This window comes from Trichosurus vulpecula, chromosome 7 (genome assembly GCF_011100635.1).
Source record: "Trichosurus vulpecula isolate mTriVul1 chromosome 7, mTriVul1.pri, whole genome shotgun sequence".
In the NCBI taxonomy this organism is placed as follows: Eukaryota; Metazoa; Chordata; class Mammalia; order Diprotodontia; family Phalangeridae; genus Trichosurus; species Trichosurus vulpecula.
Window position 1 is genome coordinate 120673928 of NC_050579.1, and position 20208 is coordinate 120694135.

At 36.0% G+C, this 20208-nt stretch overlaps 1 protein-coding gene across 8 annotated transcripts in view; it reads left to right on the forward strand.

The window, feature by feature from the left end:
* REPS1 (RALBP1 associated Eps domain containing 1) overlaps positions 1–20208 on the forward strand; it is an 89635-nt gene that overhangs the window by 56757 nt on the left and 12670 nt on the right. For 5 of the 8 annotated variants that reach the window (XM_036767217.1, XM_036767219.1, XM_036767221.1 and 2 more), the window contains 4 exons: positions 12731–12818; positions 15927–16028; positions 18561–18633; positions 19822–19940. In XM_036767217.1, coding sequence (XP_036623112.1) covers positions 12731–12818; positions 15927–16028; positions 18561–18633; positions 19822–19940 — 382 coding nt within the window. The remainder of the gene's footprint in view (positions 1–12730; positions 12819–15926; positions 16029–18560; positions 18634–19821; positions 19941–20208) is intronic. The other 3 variants (XM_036767218.1, XM_036767223.1, XM_036767224.1) reach the window with 2 other exon arrangements.

Genomic DNA, 20208 nt, shown 5'->3' on the forward strand with positions numbered 1-20208 from the left:
GTCATTGTTTAACACCACAAATGGTGTGGTTTTGGGCTTAGTTGGTCTGGGTTCTTAGCTGTGTTGAGTTTTGTTGAGGTTTTTTAATTCAGCATAACATACATGTTGGTCTGTGAGTCTCATTATATAGCTGAAACTGTATTTTGTCTGTGGTTTACTTGTGTTGCCTTAGGAAAGACTACAAAGTTTATATCCTAGTTTGATAGATTTAAAACCTAGCTTGAAAGAGGTTAACTTTTTACATATCTAAACCATCCCCAAATTATTTTAAAACTTTTAACACTTTTAGCTATTATTCATTTATCATTCCTTCTCTTTGTTGTCATTGAAAGAGAGGGATGTGTTAAAGGACCTTCTTAAAAACAAAAAGGAGTAAGTAGAAAGGGAAGAAGAGTATAAAGGGAAGTAGGAATGCGGGAAACTGGGTTAAGGAAGATTTGGATAAAGTGACAAAATGTAATCATGTCTTGTGTTTTTCACCACTGGTAACCAGCATTTCTTCACTACGGAAAGGGTTCTTTAAGTGGCAGTTATACCTCATTCCATGAATACTTGGAATGAATGGAACTTGGTTGTGCCTTAAAACTTTTAAAAAAATATATTACATAGTATTACCATCTAGTCTGACCCCTTTCTGTTACAGATGAGGAAACTGAGTTTCAGAGAAGCTAAGTGACTTGTCTAAGGTCTTAGAGAATTAAGTGGCCAAGCTGGGGTTTGACTTTACGTTCTTTGAGTTTAAATTCAGTGCTTTTTCCATTGCACAAATAATATTTGTATTTGATTGGAATGTTTAGAGTGCTATATCTTATAGTAGCATGAATATTATGTTTGAAATTTTACAGGTATTTTACCAGTATGTCTTTGGTTAGTCTGGGGGCAGATTAATCAGATTAGCCATTTTTTTTCCTTCTTGATGTCAGGCTGTTAAACTTCTCATTGTTCATTCACGTCTGTGCCAAATAGTAGATAGAGGAAGTAGGGAGTGAAATTAAAAACTTACCAATTTTACTAATTGTTAGCTCTAGTAGCATTTCCTGGGGAAGATTTAACATTATTTGTGAATTTAAAGTCTGATATTATTTAGTTGATTGAAAATACTTACTGAAAATGCATTAGTAGCAGGAGAGGTTTAATTAGCAATGGAAAAAAATTGCCTTCATGAAATAGAGTGAGTTGGACTTTGAATGTCATCACTTTGTTTCTTTGGGCTTTTGTGAGACTCACCAATAATGTTATACAGAACAACCTAGGATTTCAGTGTCATGGAGTAAGTACTTCAGTTTCTCTGTTGTGGCTTTAGTTTTAGCATTTATCCCTATTCAGCTTAATTATTTGTTTAGGAAAGACTTGCTATTCTAGCTCTTAATGAATGAGGAAAAAAAATCTCCATTTTTTACTCCTTACTCAAGGATTGAGGTGTTTTGTTTTGTTTTAGATATTTTCTTACCAACTCATACCATCGTGGTGGCAGGAAGCTCTAAGGAAATGATTAATGGTTGCACAGTATACATCCGTATAATTTTTAGACTCAGTATTTTAAAAGCTATCTGGCCACTTAACTGAGATGACCTCAGACACAAGAACCACTTCATGAGGATCCCACCATTGGACAATACTGATTGCCAAAACTTGGGAGATATATTACCTTGTGATTATATTTGGCTCAGGCATACAGTGAGGGAAAACATCACCAGGAAGTTCCCTTACTTTCAGTATGTTTGATGATTCTATTCAGTTGACTTTAACTGTCTTCTGTACACAAGAGCAGTTTTAGACACTTTATTATTTAAAGAGTTATAAAGATGAATAAGACATCTTTTCCCTAAAGGAATTTGCAAACTGTTGGAAGAACTCAATTCCATCTTTAGGTAAATATAATAACAATAATATCAAGAATGCATAAAACTGTGACACTTTAAAAGATTGAGAGATCTCCCTGGTTGAATGGAAGAATATAGAGAAGTTAGCATTTTAGCTGAGGCTTGAATGTGAAGTAGCCTCAATAGGTCGAAATAGAGGAGATAACATTTTAGTGATGGGGAAAAACCTGAACAACGTCACAGATCTGGGAAAGTTTGGGCTAGGGTTCAGGAATGGCTGGGTAGAACAAGTGAAAGTAATATGAGATAAGCCTGGAGAAGGGTAGGTTGGAAGTAAATTGAAAAGGTGATTAAATGTCAGGCTAAGAAGTTTGTATTTTATCCATCCAGGAGACTACTGGGAGTCATTGAAGGTTTTGAGCAGGAAAGTGACAAGATTATACTGCCTTAGGCAGATAAGCCTTGCATTGGCTTGTAGTCGAAAGTGTCTGAGAATTAGTGCGTTTGATTGCTGAGCCACTGTCAGTAGTCTTTAAAAGGATATAAAGAAGAGAGAATGTTGTCTCAGTTTTCAGAAAAGTGAAGAGAATGAACAAGCCAAAAAATAGGCCAGTTTGTTACATTTCACTCAAGTGTATTATTAAAAAGATGGTTTATTGACATCTAGAAAAGAAAGAATTGGTTTGGCTTCATCAAAAATGAATCAAGTAAATTTAAATGAACAAAACCGGGAAAATAATATATGCAGTGACTACCAGAATATAAAGGAAAGCATCATTGAGAGATATCAGACCTCTTACCAATGCAATAATCACTTGTGACTTTAGACAGCTTTTGGTGAAAAATGGCTTCCTTCTCTTGGCAGAGGGGGCAGTAAGCTATTGGTGTAGAATGAGGCATACATTGTTAGATGTGGCCAGTGTGTTGATTTGATTTATTTACTTTGTTGTAAGGGAGAGTTCTGTGGGTTAAGGCAAGCCACAAAAAAAAAAAATGACATGTTTAAAAAGAGGATTAATAAGTCATGCTTGGTAGCCCATTTCTTTCTTTCTTTCTTTTTTTTTTTTGACAGGGTTACTAGATTTGTAGATTAAGAGAATGCTGAAAATATAGTTTACCTAGATGTTGACAAAGTATCTCACAGTCACATGCTGTTCTTACAGACAAGATAAAGAAATGTGAGCTATATATAAATATATTTAGGTGTGTTTGAAATTGGTTAAGTTGCCAGACCCAGCAAATAAGATATTTATTAATGGTCCATTGTCAGCTTAGGGAATATCTAGTATAGTGCCCCAGGGATCTGTGCTTGGCTCTATGCTGTTTAACATTTTTGTCAGTAACTTGGATAAAAGTACAAATGGCATGCTTATCACATTTCCAGATGACACAAAGCTAGGAGAGGCCAACAGAAACCCAAAAAGGTCTTGAAAGAGTAGCGTAGAACAATAACAACAAAGAATGTTAGCCTAATTATAAAAAGATGAAATTCAATAGGGATGAATGTAATTATAAGTAATGTAGAGTCTGGCACTTGGGTTTTAAAAAATCATCTTAATAAGTATAGTATGGAATGGATGTGGCCAGATAGGATTTCACCTGAAAATGTTCTGGGGTTTTGAATGCAAACCCGGTAGTGTCATGTGACAGCCAGAAAAAGCTAATTTAGTCTTTGACTAAGAGGCACAGTGTCCAAGATAGGAAAGGTAATACTTTCCTAAATCAAGTACACTTCTGAGTGGCATACTTCAGAAGGATTCTATTAAGCTGGAGAGCATACACAGGAAGACAGCCAAGGTGACAGTAGGACTCAAGGTTTTACCATTTGGAGGTTCACGTGAAGTAGTTGGAGATGTTTAGTCTGGGGAAGAGAAGACTGAGGGGACACACACTAGTTATTTTCAAGCTTTTGAAGAGCTATCAGTTGTAAGAAGAGTTAGACTTGTTCTGCTTACCCCCCAAAAAATAGAACTAAGAATGGTAGATAGAAGTTAAAAAGAGGCAGATTCAAGCTTGATATGAGAAAAAACTTCCTAGCAATTAAGAGCTGTCCCATACTAGGATTGTTGAGTGGGTTCTTCACTAGAGTTCACTGCACAGAGGTTTCGTGATCACCGGGAGATATTGTTGAAAGTATGCTTGTTCAGGTGTGGGTTGGAGTAGATTCTCACCAGTCCCATCTGGTGCTTAAATACTGTTATTGTGGAAGGAAACTTTACAGATGTACAGATTAAGTAGACCGTTTCTAGGTAAGAGGTAATAAGGTTGTGAACACTGGAGTTATTGGGGCGCAGGAAGTGTGTGAGGAAGGATTCATGTGAAAGGAGAGTGTTGCAGAAGTATACTTGATAGGACTTGGTACTTGGATATGAGATAAGGGGAGCTAGTGAGGAATAGTTACATTTTGAGCCTAATTGACCAGAGAATGATGGAAGATTAGCAGGTTTTAAATATGGAGGAGACATTCAGGTAGCAGATGGTTCAGCAGGGACTCAGGAAAAGGCTGGAGATACAGATTTAGGAATTACCAGCACAAAGGTAAATAGAGTAGAGAAAATCACCAAGGGAGAGAGTATAAAAAGAAAGAGGTCAAAGATAGGCATTACGTACACCTGTGTTGAGGGGAAAAAAGGAGAGGAGCTTGTGAATGAGACAAAAGAAGAAGAATAAAAAAATGGGAAGAGAACGGCTGAGAAAATTGAGGACTGAGAGGAGGCCATTGGATTTGGTCACTAGTGACTTCGGAGGGTTTTAACTAAACTCTCAGAAGCAAAGTGGTAGGGACAAAAGGCACATTTTTAAGGCATTGAGTGAATAGGTAGAGAGTAAGTGAAGGTTGTGATTATATGTTCTTTCTTTGCCTTTGAAGTGGAGGAGAGATGATACATATTAAGCAGATAGGATCAAGGTGATGTTTTCAGAATATGTGCAAGACTTCAATGTGTTTGTTATACAGAAGCCAATGGAGAGGTAAAGGTTGAAATTGCTGGAGATTCTTGCAGCAAGTTTGGGGAGCATGGAAATGGAAATAGGATTGAAGATTTGGGCAGAAGAATTAAGAAATTAGAGAATTTAAGAAGGTCTGCCTTGAGATTGAAGGAGAGATGAGGTGAAGGCATAAAGAAGGGGAATGGAGTGGATAGTGGTAGTTGAGAGACTTTCTATTGATAGTTAATGAATAGGAGTGTAGATAGTCTGACAAAGACCGAGGAGTTGGGAATTTAAAGAGAATGGACAAGTTTGGAAATTATTTTGGATCATCTTATTGGACATTAGTAGAGTAAAAAGATTGCTGTATAGCAGTGAGTGCCAGGTGAGATGATGTAGCACTAATTTTTAGTGAAGCCAAATGGCCCAATTTCATGATTTTCTTTAGCAGTTCTTAGCTGCCCAGAAGAGGAAAAATCAGGTGGTGAGTGTTACAGATTAGTAAAGAAGATATCCCAGAAGATCCAGGGAAAGGATCCCAGGTTTTGGCAAATAGCAGATTCCAAGACTAAGGTAAGAGATACTGTTGGAGCTAAGGGAGATTGTAGATGAAAAAGATTATTGAGTTCAATACCTTAGAGGTGGATGTAAGCTCCTTGCAAGTAGGGATTATTTTTCCTTTATTGAATTTGCATCTCCAGTGCCTGGCACATAGCTTCTATTTAATAAATATTTATTGATTATAAATGATAAGGTCCAGTTATAACCACACTGTCAGGTGGCTTAAATATTACAAATGGTAGGGATCAGTGTGTAGCCATCCTAAGCAAGTTGATTAACTACATGTCATCATGTACTCTATGAGGTGGAGATCATTGGGATTAGGGTAGATGCTAAATAAGTATTGCCTCTCAAGGAACTGTGAAACCAATGTGTGAAAGGTTCTCAATATATGTTTGTAATCAAGCTTTATTGATTTAACCAGGGAGTTAGGAAGAGCAGTGAGCCTTTTAGGCTCTTGCTGACATTATTAATATACTATTAATATAGAATTCAGGTTGTCATACATATTTGCTTACCTATCCATCTCAATAGCTACCTCAGTGAGAGAGAATTTAGAAGTGGAAGTGGAGCAGCAGGCAGGGAAGTGTCCTTTTTCTTTTTTAAAAACTAATTAATTTTAAGCTTTAAACATTCACTTTTATAAGATTTTGAGTTCTAAATTTTCCCCCCTACCTCCCCAACACAGCATACAATCTGATATAGGCTGTACATGTATGATCATATTAAACAAATTTCCACGTTAGTCATGTTATGAAAGAAGGATCAGAACAAAAGGGAAAAACCACCAAAGAAACAAAACAAAAAGAGAGAGAGAAAATAGTATGCTTCAATCTCCATTCAGACTCCATAGTTCTGTGGATAGCATTTTCCATCCTGAGTCCTTTGGAATTGTCTTAGGTCATTGTATTACTCAGAAGAGCTAAGTCTAACAAAGTTGGTCATCACACAATGTTGCTGTTACTGTGTACAATATGCTCCTGCTCACTTCACTCAGCATCAGTTCCTGCAAGTTTTTCCAGGTTTTTCTGAAATCTGCCTGCTCACCATTTCTTATCGAACAATAGTATTCATATACCACAACTTGCTTAGCCATTCCCCAATTGATGGGCATCCCCTCAATTTCCAATTCTTTGCCATCACAAAAAGAGCTGCTATAAATGTGGGTCTTTTTCCTTTTTTTATGATCTCTTTGGGATATAGACCTAGTAGTGGTATTACTGTATCACAGGTGTGCACAATTTTATAGCCCTTTCAGCATAGTTCCAAATTGCTCTCCAGAATGGTTGGATCAGTTCACAACTCCACTAACAATGCATCAGTGTTCCAATTTTCCTACGTCTCCAACCTTTATCATCAGGAAGCATCTTTTCTCAAAGCATTCTTGTACATTGTAGCAAAGTCAAAAATAAGAGCATAAGTTACTTAATGCAAGCATCTCCAGTAGGTCAATTAGCCTATCAATGGATTACAAAATTTTCGATGACTTCTGCAAGAGTGCTGCCATGAAATCAGACCATCAGGGGAGTCTCAGGATACTGGTATTACTTTCTTAGTAATTGCCATGACTCCCTCTTAGTCCTAGAGGACTATAGAACTTTTGAAGAAGTCATTATATAAAAAAGAGAATCCTGTTTTTCTTATCCATTTTTACTTCTGGCAAATCATTCAGTTTTGGAACAGCTAAGTCAAGTTTAATCAAACTTATTAATTTAGTTTTCTCTGATTTTCACTGAATTTATTTTTCACTGGTATTATAGGCAAATAAATTTATACATTCCTATATCTACCCCTGTAGAAGTATTGTGTGGGTTCATGGATACAGTGCTGGGTTTAGAGTTAAGAGCTAGATTCAGTTCAGCCTCTGACACTGACTAGGTGTATATTAGATAAATCACTTAACCTCTATGTATTTCTAGGCAACTCCTTAATGACTTAAATGCAGTACTAAATCATAGGCCCGGTATGGACTCTGTTGGTGGAGAGAGTTCCTGCACTAGGATGAAATTACATGTCTTTTGCTCATACACACTCATCATTATGTCTGACTATGTACTACTTATTTGCTAAGGAATGTAGTTGACAATACTTTTTGTATGTTTCTGGAAGCATTTTTAAGGTGGTTATTTGCCGTAGTTGTTTACTCAGCCTCAAAGTTTCTATTATATGTTCCTTTTTTATGAAAAACATTCTGTCAGTGCTAAATAATAATGTCAAGTCTGGTAAGCATGAGGATTTTTTAATTGATTTTAATGGATATAAAAATTATTAAAATTTCTCCTTTTTATAGTATGGTTAATTAAAACTTAAAAGATTGTAATTAGAGTTTAACATTTAAATCAACAGTATATTATTCTTTAAGATGGGGTGTGTGAATGCTTTTGTTAAAATTCAGGAAAGGGAAACAATATATATTTTCTTCTCATGTTTCTGAGACCTTCCACATTGAATTGAATGCCTTCCATGTATTTATTTTTCAAAATAAATTCTGTTATGGGGAAGAATGACAGTCACTGCCCTCAAAGGACTTAAACTGTGGTTGGAGAGATGAAAATCATAAGAAACATTTAGAGAACAAGATATGATAAATTATTAAATTGAGTATCATCAAGTGCTCAAATATGTGGCGTAGATAGCAATACTGGAGCAGTCAGAAAGGACAGAAGAAAACATTTTTTGGAGGGAAAAACTTTTTGTGGTCAAGGAGAGAATTTAGATATGCTTTTAAAGATTGGTAGGAGTTACATTTATAATAAGAAGGGCTTTCAAGATAGGAGGAAATTAGCCAAGATATTCAGTGCATGCACAGAAAGGGAGGGGAGTATTATTTATTTTTAAACTGAATATGAGGCCCCTAAGATGCAGCCTAGATAGCCCTTTGACTTGACCTTCTGATTCTTTTGAGTTATTTCTATAAATACGATGAATTCAGAAAAACCAATTCAGTACTGTGGTTTTTTATTAAACACTTGAATTAGTTGTACCTAAAATCACTTTTAAGAACAAGCAGTGAAGCTTAAAGAATAGCTTATCTTGGGACAGCTAGGTGACGTAGTGAGTAGAGCACTGGCCCTGGAGTCAGGAGGACCTGAGTTCAAATCAGGCACCAGCCACTTGACACACTAGTTGTATAACCTTGGGCAAGTCACTTAACCCCAATTGTGCTGCCTTCCCCCTTGCAAAAAAAAAAAAAGAACAGCTATCTTGTTGGCTTTTATAATTTTTTATAATTTATAATTTAATTTATAATATTTATAATATATAATTTTAGTAATTTTTTTCTGTCATGTGTAAAAAAAAATCTAAATTTTTATCATCCAGAAAGTTCAGGTACATGGGTAGTCAGTCATGCCCATAATTTAAACATATTAGATATTTTATCATTGTGCATATCCTAGTCAAAATTCTGCTGGTATATTTAAGCAAGGAATAACAATTATTTCATTAATTGTTATCATGTAATAGCTAGCATTTGTGTAGTACTTTAAGGTTAGCATTGTATTTTATGTATATTGTCTCATTTGATTCTCACAGCAACCCTGTTGGGTGCTAATATTATCCCCATTTTACAGAGGAGGAAACAAGTGACTTACTCAGAATACACAGCTATTTAATGTCTCAGGAAAAGCTTTGAACTCAGGTCTTCCTGATTCCTAAGTCTAGTACTCTGATCATCATACCATCTAGCTGCCTAATCACATTTCATATTCTCAGTTATAATTTGTTTGCATTTATGTCTATTTATTATGCTAGTTGCTACTTGTGAAATGACATTTCACATATTTAGATTGCTTTTATATGGCAGAGTTCCAGCTATTTGGGTACAAAGTTTGTCTTAAACTAATAAATCATTAATTCACATTCTGTCATTGCCGGATCCTTTGATTTTACCTTTGTAATAAGCTTTGCATTTACTCCCTTTCCTCTTCCACTGCTGCCAATCTTGATCAAGGCCCTTATTGTTTTTTGCCTTGAACTATTGTAAACAGTATCTTTGTCTTTAGTGTCTCCCTTCTTTAATTAGACTTCCTACTGAATAGGTATGGTCATTGTCACTCAGAAAACTTGACCCCATTGCTCGCCAAATCAAATCGATCCTCTTCAGCCTAGTAGACAGTTCCTTTCACAGTTTTCCAACCTGTTTTCCCACTTTTATTTCCCAGAACTCCCTTTCTTTCACTCCATGCTTCAAGCAAATTATACTACTTCTTCTCCTAATCTCATGCAGCCCTTTAATGCCACCATACATTTCACATATCCTATCTCCCATGCCTGAAACAAATTCCTCCCCACATCATCTTCAACTGTTGAAATCTTTCTTTTTCTTTAAAATCTCCTCTCTCTTGCCACTTCTGCCAGGAAGCTTTCCCTCTCTTTCCACACTAGAAGTGACCTTTCCCTCTGTGAATTTTTCTTAGCATTATGTTAGACTTTTTCTGGACACTTAATCATATTTTAAACAAATATTTGGTACGTCTCCACTATGTTCACTAAGGGAACATCAGTGTTTTTATTGTTTGTATACCCATCACCTAGCAAATACTTTATTTACAGGTATATACAGGATAAGTTGGAAATTGTCTCAAAGAGAAGTCAGTAAGATTAAAGAGGCCTAGAAAAGACTTTTTGTAGAAGGTGAGACTTTAGCTGAGACTTGAAGAGAGCCAAGAGATAAATAAAGGTGAGGAGGAGAGTTCAGGCATGGTGCACAGACAGTGAAAATGGATGGAGTGTTTGGTGGGAGCAACAACAAGTACACCAGTCACTGGATCATAGATTATGTGGAGGGGGAGTAAGGTGTAAGAAGGTAGAAGGGGGCTGGTTTATAAAGGACTTTAAAAGCCAAACAGGATTTTACATTCAGAAAATATATTTATTATATATTTTATATTATACCTCTATAGCTAAAGGTAAGGGGAGGGGGTGCCACTTGGGTTTCTTGATAAGGAGAGTTGACATGGCCAAAAACGATCACTGGCAGTGTAGTGGGGGCAAGATAAGGCAAGTTCTCTGCTGCATAGTTTGAGGAGATGGATTGTTGGGTGCAAAGAACAGCAAGAAGGGACATTGTCCTGGGATTGAGGAGTGTTCGGAGGGGAGTACATTTTAAAACACTGGAAATGTAGGTTCTTAAAATAAAGCACCCAAGCTTTCCCTCTCTTCCCCCAGTGGTTTTGAAGGGAGTCCAAAGATTCTTTAAGTTGTCTACCCAATTCATTTGTTTTTTTATGGTGGACATCTTGAATTTTCTCTTATGTTTTCAGTCTTGATTTTGATTTAATATTTCTTGCTTGCCATGGAGTCACTGATTTGTATTTTGTCTGTTTTAGTTTTCTAGGAATCTATTTCTTAAGTGAGGTAAACCAGAGCTGTGTGGCAAGATTAGAACATATTTAGGCAATGCTTAACAAAATAAATTTTAAAAAAATAGAACATAGGTAATGTGGTTTTCTAAGTCATTATGGAGCCTGCAGGGATCTCTTTCTATTTGAATTTGATGCCACTATTCTTTTTTTAAAATTTATTTTTAAAAAAAAAAATTTATTTTTTTATTTTTAGTTTATAATACTCAGTTCCACAAGTTTTTGAGTTCCAAATTTTCTCTCCCAACCTCTTCTTCCTCCTCCCCCCCAAGATGGTGATGCCACTATTCTAAGCTACTTAATTCTTCCAATTCTTTCCTCCAGAGATTTTTTAAAAATCTTTTGTTTCATTTTTTCTAGGGATTTGTGTAGTCCTTAGGATGATTTCTGGGCAATAATTTCTTTATTCTGGTTGGTGTTTCTTTGATTCACTCATCCCTTCTGAATTGAGGCTTTATGCCAGGGCCAGATTCCACCGCTGCACTTCTTCGTCTTGCCCTGGATCCCTTGGGTTCTTGTGTTGCCTTCACTTCACGGGATTATGCCCAGATGGATTTTTGAGGTTCAGAGCAATGGAAATTGTCATCTCATGACAAAGCATTTGGATGCTTAGAGAACTTAGGTTTCTTAGTTGTCCTACTCTGAGTACTGAAGGATGGCACTGTTTGTTGGAGCTTTTTGACCACTATGGGCTTTTCTCTAGGGTACCTTCTGCTTTTGATGCCTCAAGACACAATTTTGCTGGATAAGTGTATCCTATCTCCTTTTAGACTTGTGCCAGCTTTGCTAGAGAGGCCCTTTCCCACTGCTGGTGGTTTGCTTAATGACTCATCATGAATTTTGAGGTGGAAGAAATCACTAATTTTTATTAGATTTCTTGATCATTATTTGGTCTCATGCAGACTTCAGGATTTTGCTGGACTAGGTAGCTGAAAACTGAGCAGCAGTCTACCTCTGATTCAGCCAGCCAAATTGACAGGAATTCCTCATTCTTTCCCAGGATGATACTGTTCATTTTTCTCATCTGTTCTGCTTTACCCTGCCTATGGCAAAGCAAGTTTAGAAATTCACAAGCCAGCTAAGGAAATGGAAAGGGTTTAGATACAGGGTTGTAGAAATGACTGAAAATATGACTATAAGAACTGTATAGAAAATCAAGGAAATAGTATAGCTGTGAGAGCTATTTGTAAGATCCACTTCATTAGAATTGTAACCATATTCACCTGGGCGAGTACCCCTGTGTCCTGACCAGGTCTGGGCCTCAGTAGGCATGTGGCATTGTTCAAATTATTTAAGGCACATATGCAACAAATCGCCTTTTAAATCATCAGGATTATAATTGTAAAAACTGTCCCAAACATATCAAAAAAGTTTTTACATTTTACATGTATCATTTTCACTTTATTACATTTACATTTTAATTACAGTTTTTTGTGGTTTCCTTTAAAATGAAGTTATATCTTTATTTTTTTTCAAGTCTTATAATCTTATGTTACCTGACAGATTTGTGATTGAATTTTTGCTTTTGTTTTTTGTGGGGGAGGTGTTTTTTTGTACTTTATAGGCATAGAGTAGTTTTGAATTTGCCCTAGGATTTTTAGTGAGTTGGTGGGAGAATTGAATTTTCTAGTTTTCAGGTCTGTTGAACCTTTAGAATATAATTTTGTTGATTTTTGCCTAAACTGTCCAAAGTAAAAAATTACATTTAGTAATTCCCATAAGCCAAAATTCTTTGGTTCCTGAAACTTTGATTTTGAATATGGGTAGCAGTTGAATTTTTATAATGTTTTACCTATTTAGGTAACAAAGTTTGATTAAGCATATATAAATTGTTTTGAGCTGTATTTATTAGAAAACAAGTAAAACTATTCTCCATTTTAGTTTTCTAACTAGGTATCTTCTCAAAAAGGGTTAACCAGTTTATAATACTAACCCATGTTTTCATGCCTGTCTAAATATGAATGAAAAATATATTTTTTTATGTTTTAGTAACTAGCATTACATTAAAAGCTAATATGGTGCTAACATGCTCTATTTCCTCCCTTTCATATTTAGGATACTGCTATTGTTCATCCAGTTCCCATTCGAATGACTCCAAGCAAAATTCACATGCAGGAAATGGAACTTAAAAGAACTGGAAGTGGTAAGGAAACTGATTTCTCAGAAAAGGTGCTATCAATTTAAAACAGTCAATAATTATGCTTTTAGAGATCAGCTTTAGTTTTTAATGGCTTACTCTTTTCCATAGCAGTTCCCTGCACAGAGCTCACTTTAAAATTTAGTATTTTCTCTCCATTTCACAAAAATATATAGAACAGCTGAACATGAGTGAACGATTGATAAGAAAATGAATAAGGAATGAAAACTTGCCACTGAACAATCAACAGGCATTTATTAAACACTGGCTATGTGTCAGACACTTTGCTAGGGGCTGGTGACACTAATAAAAAGAAATGAAACAATCCCTACTTGCAAGAAGCTTGCATTCTAATAGACTAAAACATCATGGACATGTGTAAGTACTTACAGGATAAATAAAAGGTAGTTTAATAGAAGATACCTTGGAAGAGAAGGTACTAGAAGTCAGTGGCTATCAGGAAAAGCTTTATTTAGTATCTGCTGCTTGAGTTACTCCTTGAAGGAAAAGAGGCAGAGAGTGAAGAGAAAGGACATTCCTGGCATGGGGCAGGGTGGGGGAAAGATAGCCAGCACAAAGGCACAGAGATGGGAGATGGAGTATTATATATAAGGGTCAGAGAGAAGGTCAGGTGGCTTTGATTATAGAATGCAAGTGGGTTAACAGTATCCATTTAGCCTGGGAAATTGGCTAGGACCATTAAGGGCTTTAGAAGCTAAACAGAGTTTATATTTTATTCTAGAAGCGGTAGGGCACCCCTAGTGTTTGAATGGGAGATTGACATAGTCATATCTGACTTTACAGAAAATTGCTTCAGCGGTAATGTAGTGGATTGGAGAATGGACGGTTGAGGAAGGAAAAACACAGGAGACTGGTGCAGTAATCTAGATGAGAAGGGCTGAAGGCTGAACTAAGGTGATGGTGTGCATATAAAAGAGGGAGTGGGTGTAAGAGATGTAGCTGCCGAAGTGGATTGAGTATGTGGGATAAGAAAGAATGACGAGTTAAAGATAACACCGAGATTATGAACCAAGGGACTGGAAAAATGGTGATGGTGTCAACTGAAATTGAAATTCGGAAGTCAGGTTTTGGGGGAAAGATAATGAGTTCTCTTCAGACATGTTGAGTTTAAAATGTTTGTGGGACATCCAGTTTGAAATGTCCAATAAGCAGTTGGTGATATGAGAGACTGAAGTTGAATATGTAAATCTAGGAGTCATCTGCATAGAGCTGGAAGCTAAACCGATGGGAGCTAATAAGCCGCTGAGAGAAAGAAAAGGACCTAGGCCTGTGCCTTGAGGAATACCCACAGCTGAAGGTTGTAGCATAGATGATAAACCAGCAAAAGAGACTGAGAAGGAACAGTTAAACAGGTAGGACAAAAACCATTAGAGAATAAAGTCACAAAAATCCAGGAGAATATCTAGGAGGAATGAGTGGTCAGCAGTATCAGATGCAGTGAGTAAGTTGAGATGGAGGAAAAGGTCATCAGATTTGCCCATTGAGATTTTTGGTAACTTTGGATAGAACAGTTTCAGTTGAATAATGTAGTCTGAAGCCAGACAGCAAAGGATTGAGTGAGTGAGAATAGAAGAAATGGAAGCAATGCATATAGATGCTTTTTCTAGGACAAAAGCACTGGGTGATAAAAGGCAGAGATATAGGATGATACTTTGACCTGAAAGTAGGATCTAGCAAAAGTTTTTTTTAAGGCTAGGGGTGACTTGAGTATGTTTGAAGACTGTGGGGAAGGAACAAGTAGATAAGCAAAGGTTGAAGATTTGAAAAGAAAGCAATGATTTAGGATGCTGTCTGCTGAAGACAAGAGGATATGGAATCAAGAGCACATGTTGGCCTTGGGCAAGGAGAAGAGTCACTTCTTTGTCAAGGGCTGGTAAGAGAAAAGGGAAAGAATGTTGTTAAGGGATTTTGAGAGGAGAGAGGAAGCTCATTCGAATGCATTGGCCCTGATTTTCTTGGTAAAGTAGCTGGGAGTGAGGAAGAGAGAATCCGTGGGCAGCTTGAGAGAAGCAAAGTTTTGAATTAGCCGCCATGGGGAATGAGATAAGGAATTCTTTAAGAGAAATAAAAGCATTGTCTTTCTGCAGTGAGGTCTAAGTGAAGTTGCATAACACAATTTATTAAGTACTCAGCACAGATGTTTAACCTCATGCTTGTCCTGTCCAGGCCATTCTTGAAGTGACTCTGAGTTCTCAAAGGCTAAAACAGCAAAATGGGAACTCTGGTAGGTCCTACCAGGATGAAAAGGCTTTGATTATTTAGGCCCAGCAAGTGTCCCCATTAGACTGAGCACCTTAAGCAATATTAATAATGATAACAGCTAGCATTTATATAGTGTCTGCTATGCACCAGGCATCATGCTAAGAGTTGTACAAAGAGCATCCCATTTGATCCTTAAAACAACCCTGGGTGATAGATGGTTGCCACCCAGCCATCCTCCTAGTTGTCCCTTATGGGCAGATTGCTTTTCTTTGTTTCCCCAGCTCTTAGCATAGTGTCTGGCACATAGTAGGCATTTAATAAATGCTTGTTGACTTGCAAAATGTTTTTACATATGTAAAACAACTCCATGAGGTATATGATTGCTTACGTGAAATTGTCATTTTTGCAAGGTAAGTGAATAAACATGATGTATCTCTAAATATTAAGAGTGTAGTTGGAGAAGAGAGATTCTCTAAATAACTTGCATTTTCATGTGGCTGTATGAATTTGTAATTAAAATATATTAAACATACATGTTTTAACCATATAACCTACATTGTAAATTTGATATTTAAAAAGTAATCATTAGATGTTACTTTTTTTTTTTTTTGCAAGGGGGAAGGCAGGGCATTTGGGGTTAAGTGACTTGCCCAAGGTCACACAGCTAGAGATGTTACTTAAGAGTCTACCTAAAAACTAAGAGAAGAATATGTAAAAGATAAACATTTGAATTTTATACTTCCATGACATAAATGCAATTAATAGCTTTGACAGACTTTTTTTAAATCTGCAAATACTTGAACTATCTTATGACAGATTTTATGGATTTGTATCATTTTAAAATGTATTTAATTTTACCTAGATATTTTTGTGTAATACATTTTCTATTAGATCATACTAATCCCACTAGCCCATTACTTGTGAAACCACCTGACCTTTCAGAAGAAAATAAGATAAATTCATCAGTGAAATTTGTTTCTGGAAATACAGTTGGTAAGTTAAAGTGTAGCTTTCAAAATCTATATCAATCTTAATTTGAGCACTGAAGAAATTAAAATAATAGCCATTTTGTAATGTTTGTGTTAAATGCACCTAACTTTAAAACCTCCTATACTTGTGAGTGCAATTATAAAGAGTCTGTACCCTGCCTCTCCTGCCTCTTTTCTGTGTCTGAACAGTGGTCGGTCTTCATTGGGTTGATAATTTGATCTGTTGGTTATTTTTGAGAATAATCTGACTCATTCTTAGCTCCTCTACTGCCTTTCTTCCACATTAGAGAAATCGTATATGTAGAAAACCATGTAGAAAACCCTTTTTCTTTTACAAATCACAGTTCAGTTCATTTATCTTCATCCTATTCAAAGGGAAGCTATTTAGTCCTCCAACAAGTATCCTCCTTTTCTCCTCCTGTATTTGAGAACCAAAAAACCCCATCTGTAGTCAAGATTGATAGGCTGAAGTGCAATGTTTGTGTTATATGATGTCTAGACTAACATTAGATAATTCCTGAAGAAAAGAGAACCAAAAGATTTGAGGTGAAATTCAAGATCGTAATGAACTCATGTCTGAATGTCTGTAACCTTTGAAAAGTATCTTTCAGAATAAGCATAGAAGCGTCTACCCTTTTAATCCTTCTAAGCAAACCTGCTTTTCTTTAATTGGCTTGCCAGATCACTAAATTATCAGCCTTGTTAGAAAGTAAACTACTTAATAGTTTTGAAATAACCAGATAGGGCTACCTTCATTCTGAAGTTGACAGGGTAAAATAGAGGAACATCCTAATGCAGAGTATCATTTTCCAGTGTGTTTATACTGAGTAAAATTTTAGTTATATTTTATTGTTGAAGTTTACTGCAAAATTGTTAACTCTAAAATGAATGCTTTAATGAGTTGTTATTGTATAGCCACCAGCATTTTATTACTGCGTTTTAGCCATGCCGAAAATTTGAATTAATAATGACAGCTATTATTTACATAGTGCTTTAAGGTTTGCTAAGCATGCTACAGATATTTTATCTTCACAACAGCCCTGGGAGGTAGGTGCTATTATGATCCCCATTTTGTGGGTGAAGATTTACAATCTAGGCAGACAGAGGTTAAGTGACTTCCCCAGGTTTACTCTGATAGTAAGTGTCTGAAGTTGAATTTGGACTTGTCTTCCTGACTCTAGGCTAGCATTTTATGCACTACCCAGCTGCAGTCTTGCTTCTATAAAAGGATTCTTGGACAGGTCTTGCTTTCTTTGATAATTTGGGAGACACTCTTCAGGAGTAGGGAACCTGTGGCCTTCTAGGTCCTTGAGTGCAACCTTTTGACTGACTCCAAGTTTTACAGAATAAATCTTTTATTAAGGGGGTTTGTTCTGTGAAGTTTGAATTTAGTCAAAGAGCTACACTTGAGGACCTAAAGGGCCACATGTGGCCTCGAGGCCACAACTTGGCCACCCCTGCATCTAGTCTCTTCAGCAATTCATTGGGTAGGAGGAAGAAAGAAACCTGGGTTGCTTTAAGGAAATTAAGAAGTCTATTTCAAGTCCTGTTTTATCAGTAATTATAACTAGCATTTATAATACATTTTTAGTTTAGGTTTTCAAAGAAACCACTTTACTAATGTTATTTCAGTTTAATCCTTACAACAACCCTGTGAGGTGGGTGATGTTATTATCCCCATTTTACAGATGTGGAAACCTAGGAAGACAGGTTATGGTGACTTACTTGTCCCAGGTCGCATGGCTAGTGTCTGAGGAGGAATGTGAACTTAGGTCTTCCTGACTACAAGTCTAGCATGGTATCCATAACACCCAACCTAGCTACCTCACTAGGAGCACTTTCTAGACTAGTTTGCACCATTGTGAAGATACTTATTCGTAAGGTTCTTCACAGGCTGCTGGACGGTACAGGTAGAGCATGGTAATGTCAGGATTAAAAAATTAACGAATACAGGAACATAGGTCTAGAGCTGGTCTTCTAGAGGTCATCTGATCCAATCGCTTTAATTATACTGAGGTGAAAAGAGGTTAAATTATTTGACCAAAGTCATGTAAGTAGTAAGTAAATTAAATGTACTATACCATTCTGCCTCTAAATATTACATGTCAACAGTGTCAACAGAAACCACTTGAATTCCCTATCTAATTGTGATATGTTGTTCCTACCTCTGAGAATTTACATTATAAGATCTATCAAAGTTAGGACTTTCCAACCAGCAAAATATGATTCTCTAATGCATCTCTTAAGTTTTGATATCCAATTTGCTAACTGTTGCCACAGTCAGAAATAACCCATCAGGAGAAGGTTGTGTTAGATCATAAGTTGATAAATTTTTTATATTCCTTGATAGAGTTCTTGTTTCTGATTTTCAGTTTTAAAGTTGTTTGATACTTATTTTCTTCATCTGGATATGATTTAACTTGGCAGTCTTTGTTAACGTATAATGTGTAAAATCTAAAAATATATTGTTGGATGAAGGAGTAAAAAATAAGGTGACTGATTATGAAATTGTATTTTTTTTTTCACTTACCACCAGCAGATGGGTACAGTAGTTCAGACTCTTTTACCTCTGACCCAGAGCAGATTGGAAACACTGTAACTCGGCAACGGTCAGTATTTCCTGCAATAAAGACCTTTTAAAACATTTTGAACACAGCATAAATTATTCTGTCATCCAAAGGCTTTTTCATTGCTAGTATAACTGAATAGAAACCAGATAATTTTGGTATTTCCTGTTTTAACTAAGTGTAGAAGAACTTTTATGTATTTTGTAGAGGCTTTTTAAAAAATTTAAAGTGTTTAAAAGCATTTTGTTATGTATTTAAATATTAAGAAACATGAACCCTTTCAATATACATGGAAAAACAGAAGAGAGGATTGTATATGAAACTCTACTATAAAACTTAGCTAACAGTAGTAAAGAATCACTACTAGTAATAATAAAACTGCTCTGCTTATCTGTATCCCCTTCTGAACTTCCTTCTCTCTGCAGATTTTTGAAGAGAGCTTTTAAGTCTTCCATATTGGAGATCTAAATTAGTCCCTTTATATCTGAACAGCATGAGTCTAAATAAAGTGGCAAATGAGTGAACTTAATGGATGTTATTAACTTAAAAATAGCAACAGGTGAATTTTACTTTTAAAACAGCCTCATCAATTTTTGTGTTAAAAAAGCTTCTCCATCCATAAATTTGGATATTTAAATCTGATTTTTTTTAAAAAGCTGTGAGTTTTCTGGTGTTAACTGTTTACAAAGAATTGTATGTTCTTGACTTATGCATTATAACAAAGACTTCTTTCTCCCTCCATTCTTGCATATAGGCGATAACCTGTGTTCATTAAAGCACAATTTTCCTTCTCTTGATTGCATGTGTATCCTTTATCATTTTCTTGAGTTTCCTAAATTATGGATATTTTATATATCCAGTTTTCTTCCTTGTGACAAGATTAAACCAACAACATCCATAGAAGTACAGAGTATAGGTAATGCCTTGTTTAGTCGTTGTATAACTAGGATATGGCAGCAAAAAAAAAAAAAATGTTTCTCTAGGGACAGCCAGGCCCAAGCCCAAATGTGCATTTCCTTTCCTTCAGGGATATGCGTGTTACCCTGAATATTTCTGCCTGGCTCAGGAAGCCACCTAGACCAGAGGGTAAACAAATATGACAGCCGATCAGTTAATTTGGGGATCAGTAAAATTGAAATGTTTGTTATGTTATGTAAAGTTAATATGAAAATTAAGCTACAGTAAATATTACTGGTTCAAGTAGTTCCTTTTATGAATTTTATTTTGCAGGTCACATTCAGGAACATCTCCAGATAACACTGCACCCCCACCCCCACCTCCAAGACCTCATCCCTCCCATTCTAGATCATCATCTTTAGATATGAATAGAACCTTTACAGTCACAACAGGTAGGGATTAGAGAACTGTGATATAAATTAAATTTAATTCAATTAAATTTTGAAATTGCATCAAATGGATATGTTACCCCATTCTTAAAACTTGTGCTGTTTTGAAACTATTATTTCCTTTGTAATTAATTAGACTTTGTAATTAGGCTTACAAGACCCCAAACAAGTGTTGAGAAAATATATCTCTGACCCTTCATTGCAGAGATGTGGAGGATTATATAGGTGGATCCTGCATATATTGTAAGGGATGGCCACTGTGTTGGTTTTG